This window comes from Ricinus communis, chromosome 10, assembly GCF_019578655.1.
Source record: "Ricinus communis isolate WT05 ecotype wild-type chromosome 10, ASM1957865v1, whole genome shotgun sequence".
NCBI classification, from domain to species: domain Eukaryota; kingdom Viridiplantae; phylum Streptophyta; class Magnoliopsida; order Malpighiales; family Euphorbiaceae; genus Ricinus; species Ricinus communis.
This window is the reverse complement of record NC_063265.1, coordinates 14,386,193-14,402,232: the sequence shown is the minus strand read 5'-3', so window position 1 is coordinate 14,402,232 and position 16,040 is coordinate 14,386,193. Positions and strand designations below refer to the sequence as shown.

The 16,040-nt window shown below is 34.1% G+C and overlaps 3 protein-coding genes across 3 annotated transcripts; 1 reads left to right on the top strand and 2 right to left on the bottom strand.

The window, feature by feature from the left end:
• Window positions 1-888: 888 nt before the first annotated feature.
• Window positions 889-5,049, bottom strand: LOC8283812. The gene is made up of 4 exons (XM_015722982.3): window positions 3,519-5,049; window positions 2,434-2,831; window positions 1,412-1,667; window positions 889-1,250 (listed from the first exon to the last, which is right to left on the bottom strand). Exons 1-4 carry the CDS (start codon window positions 3,916-3,918, stop codon window positions 1,123-1,125), a joined length of 1,182 nt encoding a protein of 393 aa, XP_015578468.2. The 5' UTR covers window positions 3,919-5,049; the 3' UTR covers window positions 889-1,122.
• Window positions 5,050-5,257: 208 nt separating this feature from the next.
• On the bottom strand, window positions 5,258-7,953 carry LOC8283813 (lipid phosphate phosphatase gamma). Its single transcript, XM_002525126.4, has 2 exons — window positions 7,044-7,953; window positions 5,258-5,574 (listed from the first exon to the last, which is right to left on the bottom strand). Exon 1 carries the CDS (start codon window positions 7,733-7,735, stop codon window positions 7,067-7,069), a length of 669 nt encoding a protein of 222 aa, XP_002525172.2. The 5' UTR covers window positions 7,736-7,953; the 3' UTR covers window positions 5,258-5,574; window positions 7,044-7,066.
• Window positions 7,954-10,040: 2,087 nt separating this feature from the next.
• On the top strand, window positions 10,041-15,417 carry LOC8283814 (importin subunit alpha-9). The gene is made up of 11 exons (XM_002525127.4): window positions 10,041-10,263; window positions 10,372-10,579; window positions 11,201-11,354; window positions 11,684-11,786; window positions 11,955-12,139; window positions 12,521-12,600; window positions 13,615-13,765; window positions 14,136-14,217; window positions 14,303-14,361; window positions 14,445-14,750; window positions 14,981-15,417. Exons 1-11 carry the CDS (start codon window positions 10,212-10,214, stop codon window positions 15,152-15,154), a joined length of 1,554 nt encoding a protein of 517 aa, XP_002525173.2. The 5' UTR covers window positions 10,041-10,211; the 3' UTR covers window positions 15,155-15,417.
• The last annotated feature ends 623 nt before the right edge of the window (window positions 15,418-16,040 follow it).

The window sequence follows — 16,040 nt, the reverse complement described above, 5'->3', positions numbered from 1 at the left end:
AATTGATGAATATGGCAATAGCGGCTTGCGAAAAATGGCACCAACTCTCCGAAACTTCCATTTTAAGGACAAGTATGTATGACTTCAAATCTCTTAACCAATTTGTCTTAGCCTTGTCAAATATCGAACGGTTTCAACTCTTAGGACTAACTAACCCACGGACAATAGGGGCCTTTAGTCCCATACAAGTCCTAACCACCCACCTAAAGAAAACAAAAAAGTGCGGAAAAATTATATTTAAATTTTTTATTTAATTAATAATTTTTTTAAAAAGTATTTTTAAAACATAATCCATGGTTTTTGAATTTCTTTTTTAGAAAAAACATTTTTCATGCAAATACTAAAAAAGTGAAAAATGGAAGTGGATCTATCAAGAAAGAGAAAAAAAAAAAAAAAAGGAAATTCACTGTTAGAAAACATCCAATGGGGTCATCCATCTCCCAATCTTCATAGGATCAGCAAATGTAATGTAACCCTTCCATCTCCCCACCAGGGCTCCACCAGTCTTACAATCTGTCTTTGTACAAGCAAACAACCACCACCGCACTCTAGCTTTATGCCTTTCCTATATTACCCTTTTATTTCCTTCACTCAGATGAAGGGTAGGAAGCATTCGAATGTGGACAGATTAGTAATAACCATTTCCCAAGAAACAGAACAACAAGTCAACTATTGTTTCAGGCCTTCTTTCTTTCTGGCACTCAATAAAGTGCTTGACCTAGAAGGAAGCATGATATGCAAGTCAATCAGGAACCACTTAGGAAAGAGAGTTCAGCTCTAGACACTAGGCATAATTTTTTCAATTTTTCTTTTGAACAGCAACACTAGGAGTAAAATTGAAGATATATAATAATCATAAGTAAAAAAAAAACTATTAAACATGTTGCATGCAGTTAAAATCCTGAAATATTATTTTATACTACTAGGTGAGGGATTGATGCACAGAAAAGCAATGTGCATGTAAGGAACATAATTTTGATTGGTGTGGCCCAACCAACCCATGGCACTAAAATCTGACGGCATCCTATGACTGCCTAATAAATTACATTCCTACCCACATATAAGACAAAGCACCATTCGCTTACACATTGACATGGTATGAGTATGATAATTAAAACCTCACTATGCAGAGTCGATAGGTCTTTTCATTCCAACCACTGATTTCCTTGGCTCAGATTGAGATTCAATTTTGTTATTGTTGTCCCATTCACTGATACAGTCCTGCGCTACTTGTATCTCAGGTTCATCATCTGAAACAATTTTAAAAACTAGGGTTCATATAACAATATGGTAATAGTACCAGCCAATGCAAACAACAGTAGTTGCCGCAGCTAAAGAATCGAGTTACTAATTCCTTTGTTCAAGAATATTATAAGCAATACAGGCTTAAGTGGACAAAGCAGACACTTGCCTGATACGGTTGACAGAGAGAATTCAGTCAGCCGTCTTACACAGTCCTTCAACGCTTGGAGTTCAGCTTCCTTCTCATTGAGTTTGGATTGGGCCGTATGTAATTCGGATTCCAACTCCTCAATTTGGTTTTCCTGTTGTTCAATGAGCAAATGGCACAGTTTCTGATCAAGTTCAGATGGCAGGATTCCGTGGCATTGGTAAGAGACAGGGCTCTGCTCTTTCACTTCAAGAATCCCACCAGACGAAACCTCATTCTGCAAAATATTTCCGTGTTCAGAATCAGGCAATACTTGCATACGTTATAACCCAGTCACAGACTCACAGTATGGTTTTCTATTCCTTGCGGCTTGGAAACATGCTATCCAGTACAACTGCCAAGTTTTTATGAACCAAGGTTGCAGTTTACATATGAATCAGGTTTAAAGGCTGTTTACCCCTACAATCATTAAAAGCTATAAACTGCACTAGCTCAAACTTCTAGCTCGGAATCTAGATGCAGATAATAGGATAGACATGTGCCTATCCTATTAGCATATAAATAAATTTCCACCAAAAGGAAAATAACGAATTTTCTAAGTGCGTAGAGAGTGATTTAAAAACAATAACATGATATAAATGAACTTTAAGCAAAAGAATGTTAAGTTGGATTATTTGGTTTCCTAAACATGTAGGCACAAATTTAGGCTTCCAAAAATGAAACTTGCCCAAGTTTTCTTAATAATAATTGTCAAAAAGGTTAACATACATTTCTGGAAGCACACCTCACGGTGTATGCATTTTAGGAACCTATAACTCCCTGTTAAATAGCATTAAACAAAGATTAGCCCATGAACTGAGAGGGATTATAGCCTTTCTATAGCCACTGAAGGTTGAGGCAGAATGCATGTAAAATAAACAAAATTTACATCCATAATGAAGTGAACATTCAATAAGACCGAGTCACATAATCAAATGCACCAGCAGAAAGGGCCAACTGTTTACATATACACAAAGAGTTAAAATTTATTTGAGAAGGCTCACCTTGACCATACTTGGTCCTCCTTCATTTCCAGAAGTTTCAGTGTCAGACCATGGAAGTTTTTGCAATTCAGAAGCAAGTTCTGCTTCCAGTTGATCCATGTTGAGAACCTGTGGATCTGGTTCTTCAGTGAGAACACTACTTGGGCATTCAATATCATCGACTTTGATATCTTTGGGGTCTCTATCTTCGGTGCCAGAACCATTTACCATTTGTTGATTATGCTTAAAGCTTATACCTTCAGAGCGGGCGGATTTTCGTTTGTAAAGCTCTGTTCTTAACTCCTGAACAACTTTTGAAGTCTCATCCATAGCATTGCTAAGCTTACTGATCTCAGATTTCCCAGCTGACATCATGTACATGATGCCTACACCAAGTCCCCATCCAAACAAAGTAGTTTCTGTGGAATATATAAGCAAACCAGCACTGGTGTTCAATTCGTATATCAGACGAGAAATTTAAAAACACAAGCATTTCCTACTTGCTCAGAAAAAAATGAGCCAAGACGACAGTGAATGCTGTGATTTTCTTTCCATTGATAAAGAGATGAAATAATTCTGAATTAAATAAGGATGGTAGTAATAAGGAGCATAGAAAATCAACTGCATTTCAGTTTCTTATTCTTAAAAAAAAAAATGAAAAGAAAAGATCTCCCTATAAACGAACAAGGATGCTTGATATGACACCCAGATACTTATGAATTTTCTATCTAGTATGTTCAAACAACCATTTAGCAAGATTACAACCACAAATCATTGCAAACTTACTCCCTATATTGATTCTCTCATCAGGATAAGGAATTTGGAGAAAGAAATTGAAGAAGTAACAAAATATATAGTGCAAAAGCATCACATAATGTTCGATGAAATGCCAGTTTTAATTTAGGGGAAGAAATGGCACCAACGCATCAAATATTACAAACACATCAGATAATCCCTAACAGCTAGTTCTTACTAAATGCAATCAGCAGCCCGTCAAAACTGGTTTTTATCATAACAAATAATTCCAAAAAAAATTAAATTATATTTCCTACAGTGTCTTAGCAATCAACCAATCAAACAACCAAAATAAAGAAATAAAAAAGAACCTTTATTAGAAGAAACCGTTGGTCCACATTTAGCAGTTCTTCGCTTCTTCAAACAAACAGCAAATCGGCGGGCACTCCCTTGGCTGGCAGTAGATCTCTGATTCTCCTTCTCATTCAAAGTACCAAACTTCAATCGGCGGCCCTTAATCGCCGAGTTCTTCCTAATTTTTTTACTAGCAGACGAAGAAGAAGCAGAGCTGGAAAACCTAAAAACACTCTGATCGAAACTGGTACCGAATCCACACTGTTTATTAGCATCATTTACAACATCAGGAGTGGCAATCGAGTCCTGAGGAGGTTCTTGATTGTCTTTGGAATGTTCATCGTGGTGGTGAAGTAAGTGCTTGGCCACGAAGCCAGTGGATCCTGCTACTGCTGCTGCTAATAGAAGTTGCCACATTCTTCTTTCTTATTATTATTATGATTATTATTCAAAAAGGTCGAGAGAGAGAGAGAAATAAAGAATTATTAATGGGTTTCTAGTAGAGGTTGATGATGAGCATTGACACGAAGATGAGGTTAGGTGGCGGAGAGTTATGACTTCCAAATTTGGGTTTTGGTCTGATCGCTGCGTACTCACAAGTCACTTGGTTCCCGCTTGTTTCCCAGTTTTTCAATTTTCTTATTTGGAAATTCACTGTTCCATTTTTAGTTTCGGCTGCCGTCGTTTTGCGTCGAAACTAAGGGCTAAAACGGCACACATTTGTCTTGCTTCTCCAAATCCAACATCTTTTCTTTTTAATTAAAAAAAAAATCCAACACTGAGATTTCTTGGACTATTTTTTATTGTGAAGTGCTTATGTTATATTCTTTTTTTGTGTTTTTTTTTTTTAATTTTGGGTGTAATAGAGTCAATTATTATTATCATAGATTTATGACTGATTATTTAAATAATTAATTAAAATAGTTATCTTTTATAAGTTATATCATCACTTCAGTGGCTTTTATTTATATTTTATACATAGTTAATTAGTTATAAACAATGATTCAAAAAATTTTGTTATTTATTTTAGTGAAAGTCAGATGGAGATTTGAGAACATCTCAGCATATTAATAGTAAGAAATGACGGTGAGCCTTCATTTCCAAAAACCTTTCTCATTCATTTTCAAATTTAAGATGTGTCCATTTGGGACTCTGTTAAATTTATATTGTCAGTTTTGAATTAGATTTTAATTTGGAGGGAAGCATAAAAAAAGAAGACACATTTCGAAGAGTAAATATATCAAAATTCCTATCTCAACTAAACTTCAAATGAAACCTAATATTCCTAAATTACTTCTTACATACTCAGGTTCTTTGTTCAGCAATTGCATATCCAAAATAACATTTGGATGTTCAAAATGCTTTGCATTGACGAGTTGCAAAAAGAAAAAATACAAAAATTACTCTGATACATATGACACAATCCCAGAAGACCCATTTTGGCTAAATCAAGTTCCACACATGTGAAATAATTCAATGCCACAATGGTTAAGCTAAAACTTCGTAAAAATGGGTGCCATCAGAAATTGCAACACAGAGGTGCGAGTGTTCGTAACCGAGGCAACAATTTAAGTTCCAGTTTATAGGCACCAATAAGGCATCTCAGCCTGACTTTGGGAAGTGAAACATGGAATTTAAGGACATAGCATAGCAAACATAAAACAAGGAAAAACAACAACAACCACAATAAGTGTTCAAGAAGTATTGTAAAATAATATTAAAAACATAAATTAGTATCTATCCCACCATAGTATGATTTCGGAAACAAAAATCTGTTATGAATCCCACCATTTAGAAATATCAGAAACTTTCAAGTTTCTAAATCTTAGTTATCTGAAAAGATTCATGTTCCTTGTGACATCTTACAGTTTTGTAAAGCTTATGTGAATACAACAAATCAGAACTTTTTTCTAATGTAAAAAATCGACTTTAGTAATCGTCCCTCCAACTAGCTTCTGATATTGTCTTCCAGATGAAAAGATATAAACAAGACTTATACTTGCCTAATCATGTCATCCATACGAACAAACATAACTGAACGCAGTCTTTACCAGCAGCTTTGGTGCTGTCAGCCTGTAAAATAAGAAAAAACAATTAAAGAGTTCATTATTCAACCCAGCCTCAATACATGTTTCACTTGGAGCTCATAATTCTTCAATAACTCAATTCTAGGCAACTGGTTTGGTGCTTTAACTCGTTTTTAATATTTTCCACCTTGTCCTGCTATGTGGATCCAACTCAACATTCTTGCTTCAACCATATCGACTCATTAATAGGTTACTTCCTCACCATCCAAACACTACACAGCATCTCCCAAAAAACTTGACTGGCCTTCCTCAGCCACCCCAGACTAAAGATGTGTTCTTATCATATTCTGAAAGTCCACAGCTATAACCTCATTTATTATATGACAACTAATGATTGCAAAAATGAGATAACTGCCAAAGTTCTCCAAAATTAATGGATGTTGGAGATCTTATAACATCGTTGCTAAGATAGAAAGTTAAATAAATGCTTAAGTATGAGAAACCGATATAAATAAAAAATAAGCAAGAGAAGATAAAAGCAGGAAAATCCACAGGTAGTTGACAGCAAAGGTGTTATTTGATATAAATGTCGAAAGACAAATTGCAGAAATATTAACTCTTAATAACTGATTTTTGATAACCAACTTGGGTTATTTAATACTTTGTTATTAAGACAGAACCACTTGTTCTACACATCCCAAGAAACTTATCAATGCAATTGCCATTTTTATAACATAAACATTCACCATGTACATCAGACAAGTTCAGGAAAAAGGAAGTGCGATCAACAAAACATTGTGGTTTAATCAATCAACAGAGTATCTCATGCTCCAATTTTGTGCTGTGCATATCTAAGGTGAAGACTTGTCAGGTACACTTTTGTCCTACTCAATGACACTGCAATCTCAAACTAGTACATGTCAAGCCAATATGCTCTACTCTACGAGCTTACACAAGTCATTTTGTCACCTCCACAAATACAATTTTCTATATTATTAATTCTGCAGTATTCTTTCATTAGGATAATTAACGTACTACATAATATATGCATACGATTTCCAGTATGAAACTTGCAATGCTAATGACAATAGGATACGGAAGTTACATAAACCATTAAAACTAGCTTCAAGTTTTTTAGAACATAAGTACTACTAGCTGAGGCATAGAAAGCAATTCTCTTGACGTGTTCTTATATAGAAATATCAGAGAGTTAATTAAGTATCCTCAACCCAATGACAATTCCATTTTTTATTGCCTCATATCTTAAATGGTTTTGTCTGCCAATTTTATTACCTAATGATCACACAGATGTAATGCAGGCAATTCATGTGATTGTGCACGACGTTCTTAAATTAAGCAACTACAATCTTTTTAAATTAAGATTGCATAAACTAAACGAGGGAAAGAAAAATAACTTTGATCAGTTTAGCTCCAAAATCAAGTTCAAAAATTAACCTTATTCAAAATGTACTAAGCAAGCAACAATGCAAATAAAGATTGAACTTTTACACTTACCCAAAAGAGCAAAATGAAACCCATTAATTGTACTTGGCAGCCATCTCCTTTCGAGCTCTTCTAGCATTCTCATACTCAAATTCCAACACATTCTTTATATGAGAAGTATCCTTGACATAAAACATCTTCCCAAAACTACTCTCTTCAATAACCGGGAAAAAATGAATAGCTTTATAATTAACAAACCAAAACCAAACGGAACCAAGCAAAGTCCCCAAAATAGCCCCAGCAAACACTTGCGCAATGGAATGATATCCCAAATATACCCTGGAATACATGGTCAAAACAGCGAGTGACCAGGGCAAGAAACATGCAGCCCACTTGTTTTTAACCTCAGTTAATCCAATCCCTCTAAAGGTTAAAAGAGTAAAGTAGACAGCGAAAAAGAACATGTACTGTGAATGACTAGAAGGCCAGCCATGAGAATCGCACATCTCGAGAAGTATACAAGTTTCCGGACGAGCTTGTTGAACTGATTTCTTGATTAATCCGCTGATGAATTGTGAGATCATAAGTCCAATCGCGAAGAACACGCCTTGCAATTCGCGACGGAAGATAAAATGACAAACAAATCCGCACAGGGATATAAACACTGGAATTAGTGAAATCCAAGCCAGAAAATGCCCTAATTGGTCTCCTCTTTGGTATCTGACGTGAGTCAGAGTTACTGCCTTTAGTGGTGGATGGTCCATCGTGACAATAAGCGAGAGATATATGCAGTGGCTCTTTCCTTTTTTTTCTTTTTTCCTGTGTGTTTGTTTCTCGAGAATCTGTTGATTTTGAAAGACGAAAGTTAATAAAAGAGAATGAAGGAAGCGTGTAATGGTGGTGGATCCAGGAAATGTGGGACACGTTGATATGTATTTAGTGTGGAGACGAAGGGTACTACCGTGTGCGGCTTAGGACCATCCCCATTAATTTTCTGCCTAATTTATTAAGAGTTGACCTTTTTGAAATGAAAATTCTTTAGATATACTAATTCTGATATATTATTTACAGATAAAATTAATAGTATAATAATATAAAATATATTTTTATAAAACACTATATTCATATTACTGTTCTATCATTTAATAAATAACAATTATAAAATTATAAAATATTTGTATTCTCTTATTATTTAAATATAATAACAGTCCAACTATATTCAAATATAAACACACTAGAACTATATATCATTTATTCAATGGTTTAAGTACACTACATTGAGAGTCATAGACAAATTTTCATTCATTTGTAAATTACTTGTGTGAGCAAATTTTTTGATTTGGGTCGTTAATAAGATGGCAAGAATTTTTTTTTAATTTAAATTTAAATTACACTAAATTTATATATTTATATTTATAATAAAAAATTTAAAATAATATTTTATCATTCGTAAAAATTAATATCTAATACATTTCAAATTAATTCTAAATATATAAATATTATGAATACATAAATCAGCGTGTCATTTAATTAGTGCCTATGAAATTTGCCCGACGTTTGTTGGCAATTGTCTTAGTAAGCAAAGTTTTACCACAGCCAGAAAGACCATAGAAAATAATTCATCTCGAAGAAGACGAAACGTATTTTTTTCAAATTTTTTTATGAATTAGGAAAATAAAATCTTAATTGTCCCTTCTTTCTTTTTCTCATTAAAATTTTATTTTTTAATCTAGCATCAATTATTTTTAGACAGACGGTGATCTTTTTTTTTTTATTATTAATTAATTTTATAAATAAATATAAATATTTTCTTAAAGAAGCGTTGTTAATTTTTCATTCTACAGGAGTGGTGAAGAAAAAATATATCAAATTTGACATTCAAACAATTAAATTCATTAAAAAATATTTATACAGTCGATATTAATGCCACCAAGTGAAACATTCTTTTTATATAATTACAATATACTACTCTATTAACAAAATTAATAATTGTTAAAAATAAATTTCTTTATATGTATTTTTTGATATTTGATATTTATTTTTATTTTTTATATTAAAATATATTTATCAATTTTTAATAATAAAATATATATATATTTTCTAAAAAAAGAAACATAGATGCTCAATTAAGTATCAGACTATCTTCTCAAGCTTTCTTTTTGACTTGCTCAAGCTCACTTAACATTTGGAACCTTCAAGAATGATCGGTAATTGATAACTGGTAGATGAACGAGTTACCAATAACAATCTTTCTTATTGAACTGGAGCTATAAAATATATGCAAAAAATGTTAAAATGCTTCAATTCGGAGTAAGACTGTATAAGCATGAAACTCCATAATAATACTAGAATTAGCAATGTTTTAGGCCAAATTGGACTAATCAATTAAATTATGACTGTAACTTAAACTCGATCAAGCTTGTGTTTTTCGACTATTTTTACTTCACCTACAATAATGGGTTATCACCATTCCTAAGATTAAAGTGCTCACTGGAACACAACCACTGAGTTGAGAATATCATGATTAATGGGTTCATCTTCCAATTCAATACTCTCACTTTTGGATCATGCTGCACACAGTTTCAGTCAGTAACTATTATCCACATTATCTCCATCTTAGCTTCCCATTGTGATGCCATGCCACTCAACCTTTTTTTTATTAACTCAAGTTACAAAAAGCTTTTAAGAAATAAAATTAAAAGAAGAAGAACCAAAATATACACATATATAGGTACATGAAATGATATAATTTAAGCTAAATTGAAAATAAAATAATAAATAACATAGAAAATAAAATAAAAAATAACAGACATATAAAAAATTGTCAATCCTCAAAATCTAAAAACAGTTGTAAATTTACATATTATAGATAACATAATCATAATTATTATACATCAAAACTAATTTTTCTTAATTAATTCTTTTATTAATTTACAAATTTGAGGGTGTCTTTTAATTTCTTTTCTCTTTTGTGATTTAATTTTCTAAGTTTTGTATCCGTTTCAGAAAATGTATATCATAGTAGAGCCTTAAGCGTAATTTTGTGAAAGAAAGAGGTCTCTTTTTGCAAATTCTCACGGAGCAATAGATAGGCGGCGAATTTTCACGTTTGGGCGCGTGAATTTAACAAGAAAAGAAACCAAGTTTGGGGATTTCTGCTCAGTAGCATTGTTAAAACCATTTCTCAGCTGCTTAGCCAAAAAATTTATTATTTTTTAGAAAAAATAGAAGCTTTCTGTAATGGCCGAAGAGGGATTAACTTCTCTGAAAAGAGAGCCTATCAAATCTTCAGGTATTATTATAAATATTATATCTTCTTTCTCTTCTATTTTCTAGGTTTTTCTATTTTTTTTCTAAAGTTTTTGTGTTGAAATTTTTAGAATGGATTATAATTTTGCAGTTGGAAATGTTGCGGCACAGAAGAGAAAGCAGAACGCAGTGGCTGTGGGGAAGGAAAGGAGAGAATCATTGGTTCGAGCAAAGCGTTTATGCAGAGTGGGAACTAGTGGTGATAGTGATAGTGAGATGATAATTGATGAAGAGCAATCTATTCTTGATGCTCAGACTTCTTCGGCTGTCGAGGAGTTGAAATCTGCTGTTGCTTTCCAGTATGTCTTTTTTTTTTTTTTCCATTATTAACTAGAGAGATGTTTGTTATTGCATTACTGATCATGCATGTTTCTAGTATATTTTTAATTTGAATGTGTTTGGAATGTCCGAAAATGCAAGATTTAAGTTATATTGTATTCTATTTAATCAATCAATGCTCCTGTTTGGAAACCTTTATATTGCTACAATTCAATTATTTCAACTTAAGGCATTTTGGAAGAAAATAAATCTTGCAAAAAGTAGTTACATGATTTGCAATGAACGCCTATGTTGATGAGGTTGAAGTTGAATGTAGAATTAGCAATACATTCACTTTTGCTTTCTCCGTGAAATCGAAGGTTATGATAAATGGCATACTAATATTTTAGCTTTTTCTGGTATTATCTTGCTTTATTGTTGAAGAACTATGGTTTGGGTTTATGTCGCTGTATTAAGAACAAGACTAAAAATTAGATTGGACAAGATTTATTTGGTTTTTAGTAAGAATTGAAGGGGCATTTTCTCTAATTCTTAGTTTACTTTATACATGTAATCTACATTGCTTGATGCTTGTTTGTCTTGGGGAACTATTATTAATTTTTAACTTGAAATTTGCTTGTTTTATGATCTTGAACCATTAGAGGAAAAGGTGCAATGCAAAAGAAAGTTGGCGCACTTCGTGAACTAAGGCGTTTGTTGTCAAGATCTGAATTCCCTCCAATTGAAGCTGCTATTAAAGCTGGAGCAATCATCTTACTTGTGCAGTGTCTTTCATTTGGCTCTCCTGATGAGCAGGTTGAAGAAATTGCTTTTTACTTTGCGGTTTAGGAAACATTGCATCCATAGCTATTACTGTTTGCGCAATATTTTCCGAGACTTATTTACCACAAAAAAGAATATTTTTCCTTTAGCTATAGGTGAGTAAAGGCATCAATATATCTCTCTACTATTGTTAGGTTTGGTCATCTGTTATTCAGCCTTTGCACTCCAATCTATGTTGAAATGATGGCCTTTTTTTGTTAGCCAATGTACAATGCTTACTTCAAAGTCTATGGAAAAAATTATACATCTGCTTAATTGAGCAGTGGGAATTGGAAGCCTGAATTTTTTGGTCATAATTGCAGTTGCTTGAGGCAGCTTGGTGCCTAACAAACATTGCAGCAGGAAAACCAGAAGAAACAAAGGCATTACTGCCTGCATTACCATTGCTTATTGCACATCTTGGAGGTTGGTGACGGCAATTGCATTTATTTTTAGTATCAAAGAAGTGTTTTTGCTTATCTCCTAATTTTTTTATTATGTAGTTTCCTTCTCTATTAAGAACTTCAGCATGCAAAAGTCATTGGACCACCATGCTATTTTTGGATTTGTGTTTATAATTGCATTCTCCTGTAGAAAGAAGTTCCTCGCCTGTTGCTGAGCAGTGTGCATGGGCATTGGGAAATGTTGCTGGTGAAGGAGAAGATTTGAGAAATGTTTTGCTATCTCAAGGAGCCTTACCCCCACTTGCTAGAATGATGCTGCCAAACAGGGGTTCAACCGTCAGAACAGCTGCTTGGGCATTATCGAACCTAATCAAGGTTTTAAAGCTTTTCCTTATGAACAGCTTCTATGAGTGTATATGTGTATTTGATTTCAGATTTCAATTGGGCTTAGCCTTTTGTCTGTATATGCATTCTTACTGTGGTCCCTAGGTTCTCTTCCTACATTAATTGTATTCCTGATCTCTTAGATTGAAAACATAGAATATGCATAATTTTGTGATTTGATCTACCCATCATATTACCAAGGTGACAGATGCATAGTGCACCTTGCACATTTCTGGGCTTGAATTAGGGCAACATACAAAGAATCTATTGATTTAAGTTTATTATGAATGTGTTCATATGCATATGATCTGTTTGCTTATCTGTTCTTTTCATATTCCATTTACAACATAGCCTCAGTTTGCTTGAATGCAGGGACCAGATCCTAAGGCTGCAACAGAACTTATTAGAGTTGATGGAGTACTGGATGCGATAGTTCGGCACTTAAGAAAAGCGTAAGCAAACTCTTTCTGTTTATAATGATTGTATTAGTTTTGGTCATTATGGTGAAAATTCCTAGAGTGTCTCTGGACTGCCTTATTCAAATTATTTGATTGGGCCCCTTCTGTATTAAGCCTTGCGAAGGCCAAGGTAATTGACCTGGTTTACTGATAGCTCTGGTATATGGTTTTGCTGTTTCCTGAACCTTGTTCCATATATGTGGGGGTCACTTAAAAGCAAGGGTTTCAACTTAAAGAACTCTTGAGGAGGTTGTTCATTGATCAGTGGTGAAAGGTTAATTACCTGATAGTCACCTGATGAGATTTACAGACTTGGTTGGCTCAGCATTGATTCTCTAATACTGTTAACTGATATCCTACTTCTTTTCTTTTGCAAATCATCATTTACTGACTTTGCATCTTATGTCTATATTCTTTGGCCTTCATGCTTCTTCTCAATGCATGTATGGCTGCACTGGAACAGTTTAATGCATCAGTATGTGTGTGCTCGTTGGGCCTAGCAACATGATGGATGATTGATTAATTTTAGCTTCCTTCATGTCAAGTTTGTTTCCTCATTTTCTCTCTCCTAGTTTCCATATCAAATTAAACAGCAAACCATATTTCTACTGAAGGAGTCTTATAATTGAGGCTACTTTCCAAAAGATTTTGTTTTTGTACCAATCATGTCTAGCTGATTTCTTTCCCTTTTCAAGGTGAATGCTTTGAGGTTGTTGGTTGTGTCTTTACTGCGTTTAGTTGCATTTACACTTCCACTGCCTGTTAATGAAATTTTAAGGATCTGCTTGTTTTATTTCAACATAAAATGAGGAGAATTCCTGGAGAACTAATTGCTTTTACATCCCATCTACTTGCTGGAACTATAACATTCTAATTTGTTAGGAAGGATGTGCCATCTCTTTTAACTCTCAGCTGGGAAAAATATTGCATTGCTCTGAAATTCTTAAACTCCTGGAAATATGTTATCCTGGAGTGTGAATTATAATTCAACATGCTTTTTGAATTCAGGGATGAGGAGTTGGCAACTGAAGTAGCATGGGCAGTCGTGTATCTTTCTGCACTTTCAAATGTTGCTACCAGTATGCTGGTGAAAAGTGATGTTCTTCAATTGCTGATCCAAAGATTAGCAACATCAAATAGCTTGCAATTGCTTATTCCGGTAATATTTGAGATATGAGTTTGAAAACTTGTATTGATTTGTGCATTGTTTATTTATTTACTTGTCTGCCATAAATACAAAATTTTAGATGGCTCATTCTTCATGTCATGTAATGCAGTCTGCACTTCCCCAAAATCTTCATCTGCTGACTTTGAATCTGGTCATGTGTTCTATGTTTTGTGATGTGAAAGGACATAATAAGTTGTTGACAACTTCTGCTAATTTTGGGTACCCATAGATTATGGCTTGTATTGTATGAGCGTTATACTAAGGCGATGCAATTGCAAATGGTACATGCAGTTGAATGGTCCGTGATGCCTTTGAATTAATAATATATGTTTGGACCAGCTGACTAATATTTCTCTTTTAGGTCCTACGAAGTTTAGGTAATCTTATAGCTGGTGATTCACACACAATCTCTGCTGTCCTTCTTCCTGGAATAGAGATCACAGGTCAGTGAAATACTTGCTTAACTTCGGGAACTGTAATCTTTATCATACATTCTACTTAGAAAATTGGCTTATGTTACCTTTTCAGATAGTATCATTGCGGTTTTAGTAAAATGTTTGAAGAGTGAGCACAGAGTCTTGAAGAAGGTGAGCTAAACATCTTTCTTTGTCTTTTTTTACGCTAACCAGCATTATTCCTATTACTATAAAGAGTTCCATCAATTGTGCAGGAAGCTGCATGGGTGTTATCTAATATAGCTGCTGGTTCAGTTGAGCATAAGCAGTTGATTTATTGTAGTGAGGCAGTACCATTATTATTGCGCCTTCTTTCAACTGCACCTTTTGATTTAAGAAAAGAAGTAGCTTATGTTTTGGGTAACCTTTGTGTTGCCCCAGCAGAAGGTACTGGAAAGCCAGATCTGATTCTAGAGCACTTAGTTTCCCTGGTTAGTAGAGGATGCCTTCCTGGTTTTATCGACTTGGTTAGATCTGTAGATGCAGAAGCTGCAAGATTAGGTCTTCAGTTCATAGAGCTGGTAAGCTAATCATATATTTGCCCCTTTATATGCTACTTATACACCACAGGAGCGTAATGTATTGCTCATGAGCAATATATTGAGCCTGTATGTGAATGTCCTTGACACGTTAAAATCTTAAGAAAATCTGTGGAATGATTGTTTGTATTCAATTGGTGAGAACTTGACTTCTCAACAAATGGCTCCTTAGAACAATGTATTCAAGGCATTTTAATTATCTATGGTTGCAGGTTCTGAGGGGGATGCCAAATGGTGAGGGCCCAAAGCTCGTGGAACAAGAGAATGGAATTGAAGCAATGGAAAGATTTCAGTTCCATGAGAATGAAGACCTAAGAAATATGGCTAATGGTTTAGTTGATAGATACTTTGGCGAGGACTACGGGCTTACTGAATTGACTGATTGATGAGAGCAATGCCAAAATGTTCCAAGTGCCATGTTTTCCCTTGTATAATAAAAGCTCATCTAACTTTTGTTTAGAAACCCTTTTAAGCAATGTAAATTATGAGTCCACATATCCATTTGCATGTAGCAAAGAGAGCTCAATCTTTGGTGGATTGGTTCAGAACAGGGAGAATGTGGGAGTTCGTAGGGTGTGCGCATGCTCCACAGCTGTCTGATTTCTTCTTCCTAAATGCACATGTGCGACATTGTTCTTCCTCGTGAAAATTTTAACACTTCATGAGCAACTTATTGCCTAATCGTTTTGGAAAATGCCTTCAGGGAGGCCAATCAAAACTCAAATCTTTAACAAGTTGCTTCACCCCCATTCCTGTGTTTTGTGTCTCTTGCTCCTTCATACCTTTTTTTTTTCTTTTCCAATAAGAAATCAAATGAAATTTATTGGGGATTAGAACTATAACCTATCACAGTCTGCTTAATGCAATACCATCATTAAAAGAAGCAAAAGTTTAACATAAGAACATGATTTTATATGATTATGTGTTTGGTTTGATTGTTAACTGACTGATAAACTAAACCGAACAGCAGGGAAATGCTCCAATAGGTAAGAGCAATTCATAAGCAGTATATCTATACCAATATATATTACTTGAAAATGTAAAACATGAAGAAGAACATCCGATATATTTAAATCTCAACTAACAAGTTGGTGAAATAAAATGCACTTATAAAGGTTATATATGGTGGAGACAACAATTGACTAAGGTTGTACACTAAAGTATGTAATATATAATTAACAGTTTTCCCAAATGTATTTAGTTGATGGGTTCCATCCCAACAACTATTTGGTGCAGTCTTCTGGGTATATTTCAATGTTTCTTTCACTTAAA